Here is a 3,307-nt window from a genome sequence, read left to right on the forward strand (position 1 = left end):
ACCAAGTCGTCGTAGGTGTTGTTAGAGTCGTGGAAGTAGTAGTAGTCTTTGATCTTCTAAAACCGTACCGGTAGCAAAGGAGTTAAAAGAGGAACGAACATACCAGAAACGTAAACAGTATAGTACCGAAAAAGTGAAGTTACAAGGGAGAAGAATTAAATAAACAAAGGGAGTACAGGGTAATTAATCCAAAGAAGACGATAAATTTACAGTGACACTAATATTATTGTTGTTGTTAGTGTCACTCAATGTCTCTGTTGTGTCCTCACTTGCTGAATACACATTCCGTGCAATTGTATGACAAATTTCACAGGTCCTATCAATGTTTCACTTAATCAACATTAGACATGTACACACTTATATGATTTGATTTCAACAAAGTACATATGTTTCTTCATGTTGTACCAAATACTAAGTTTCTAACCCATATACAAATACAATCATGAATCATGCAATTCATGATCAATTGTCAAATAGTTATGTTTTTATGATGGTGAATTATACGGTGGAAATGTAAGTTTACATACCTTTTTTTAATGGGATGAAATAGTACTTGAGAAACTAGGACCCACATTTTGAATAGCCTTTAATATAATAGAAAATAATTACAAAAGAAATTCACTCTCTCTCTATACAACTTTAATCTGTATAGTAGAGTGCCCCTTTTATGGTTAGTAACTTTTGTCTCGCGTTATTGCAAGGACTAGGAAAGGGTCGCCGCACTCTGGGATGTAATAAAAGCAATCTAACTTATATAAGTGGGTAATTATGCAATATCAGTGCAAAATTATTTTACACTATATTCAATTAAGTGGCTTATTTTAAGATAATTGATGTAAAGGTTAACAATTTTTATGATTTAACAGCAATGTAAAACTGACATTACATTACATATATAGAACTCCTTGAACCAACTAATTGTTGGTATAATTTTACATACTATGCTTCAAGGGAAATATGATCACATTCACACACAAATGGATGATCAAAGTTAATAAACAAACCAGGTAAGGTGACTAAACATACCATTAAAAATGCATTATGCCAAAAACATAATAGGAAGCAAGCATATAACAAAACCCTAGGAATTCTCTAATCAAACACTTTCAAATTTGATGATGTGTATCATCATTTAACATAGACATCTAAAAGTTAGTGTATGCGAAACACTCGACACGATCTAAGAGTAGAAAACAAGAGACTGGGTGTTAAAGGGGCGGACGGAACCAAAATCTGCCGACGATGAAGTGGGTGTTGATACAGAGTACATTGTTTGGATGTTAAAAAAAAATCCACATGTTAACCGAAAGTTCAAATTCAGCAAAACAGTTAATTATTTTGAAGATCTACCTTTTTTTTTTTCAGTAATAGTTAGCTCAAACAAACTTAGTACCTTCCTTGAAGAAATGTACAAATGTCTTTGGAACATGACATAGGATCACATGATAAACCATGAAGCTTTTTGATAAAACAAACTTATTAACAAAGAAAAAGGATGGTATGTTGATTTATTTTCCACCAATAAAAGCAAAGCACAGAACATGTACTAAAGAAGATTCCCAAAATGGAACAGGTTCTAATTTGTTTTCATCATAACCTTTATTATTAATGAGATTTTAAAACTTATGATTCATGAACCAATGACTTTTGGATGGCATTGCATCATGATTTAGGAGGAATATTAACAACTGATCCTTCCACTAGCAAATAGCTAATCCACCAAAATAGTTAGGTCCACTATCAAATACTCAAGAAAGAGGGAAAATAATTAGTGTTTATTCTATTTGACTTAAACTTTAGGAATGACTAATGAAAATTAAAACCAAGATTAGCACAGTGGCAAGACCCATTTGACAACTATATATTATCCGCTTTGACACGTCCAGCTTCACGATTTTGTCTTTTACAGCACGAACGATGACAAAACCCTCCACACTCACCGATCAAAACGCATCCATGAGGTAAAAAGTATTCACATTTTTATAAGACATGTTATGTTTTTCTCTCCAACCGACGCGGGACTTCACAAATTCAAAGACATTTGGAGATATAAACTTGTTTTAGAAAAAGAAATTTAACAGAAACACAATTTGCACTAATGTTTCTGTATTTTCTGTCCTAATATAATATCCAAACACAATCAAAGTGACACTGTTGATTGCTGAACCTTAGAAGAAAGAAAAATATTTGAACCCAAAGTACTAAACAACTAAGAGCTGAGACATTTGTACTGTCAAATGCAGAATATTGTGGTACTTAAAACAATTATTGACACTAAAAGTTAAAATGCAACCTTACATCATAAATGTAAGCAAACTTATCAGAATTCCATAATATTCTTTAAAAAATTAACATATCCTAGCTGGCAACATCAGCAAAACATAAGCATCAACTAAGAGAGATAAGAATGCATTGATCATAGGAGTGAAGGGGTCAAATCTGAATGAAATCTCCACTTTGATTTGTGATAAAGAGAATAAAAAAGAAGTAGCTCCAGGATTCCTAAAATTCAGAAAAGGGACCAAAGCAAAAACAAGGAATCCCACTGTGCTTAGAGACATGTCAGCAAATCAGTGGGAATGGCTAATGCTTTACGCTTCTTCTTTTTTTCTTTTCTTAATTTTTTATTTTTTATTTCTTTTCAAACATTTTCTTTTATGTAACATAATCTTCTAATATATAACTTTCCCCTCTCATGAAGAAACAATTGAACATGCTGCTTACACAGTTTTTAACTTTTTTCTTCATTTTTTATTTATTTTTGGTTCCTTTAATGCTCTAAATATGCATTGAATCAGTAATCACTTCATGGATCATCTTTCAAAAATTATATACGTACTAGTTTTTTGTCAACTAATAAATATTAGGTTGATAAAATTAGTGCGTTAAAATTTGGTAGTTGGTACGTTAAAAGATTAATTTTTACATTTAATTATATCTAGATACATTAATTTTTATAATGTCCCAATTTTATCTATCAGATACTTAGGAGGAGTAAGTTGTATATATTAAACATTTAATTAAACCATCCAGAATTAATATTTTTGTTACAGTTCATAATCAGAACCTTCAAGAATCAAGAAGGGTAACATTCATACAAGATAAAAATAAAAAAGAAAAAAAATAATTTTAAAGCATTCTAAGTAAAAAGGAGTTTGACACAACAAAATTTGATCAATTGTGTATCATCACATCAGAAAAATAACTAATTTTCAAACAAATCATATAAAACTCTTTGTAGTGTTGTTAGTATATCAAAATTAAATTAAATAAAAAAAATTGAGGAAAAAATTTATTGAATTAGTAA

General features: G+C 30.5%; 1 protein-coding gene across 1 annotated transcript in view; it reads right to left on the reverse strand.

Moving 5' to 3' along the window:
• Positions 184 to 3,307, reverse strand: part of LOC110269272 — a 4,431-nt gene continuing 1,307 nt past the window's right edge. The window contains exon 2 of the mRNA XM_021116982.1: positions 184 to 316. Within this exon, the coding sequence (XP_020972641.1) occupies positions 184 to 316 (133 nt within the window). The remainder of the gene's footprint in view (positions 317 to 3,307) is intronic.

The sequence above is a fragment of the Arachis ipaensis genome, chromosome B02, assembly GCF_000816755.2.
Source record: "Arachis ipaensis cultivar K30076 chromosome B02, Araip1.1, whole genome shotgun sequence".
NCBI classification, from domain to species: Eukaryota; Viridiplantae; Streptophyta; class Magnoliopsida; order Fabales; family Fabaceae; genus Arachis; species Arachis ipaensis.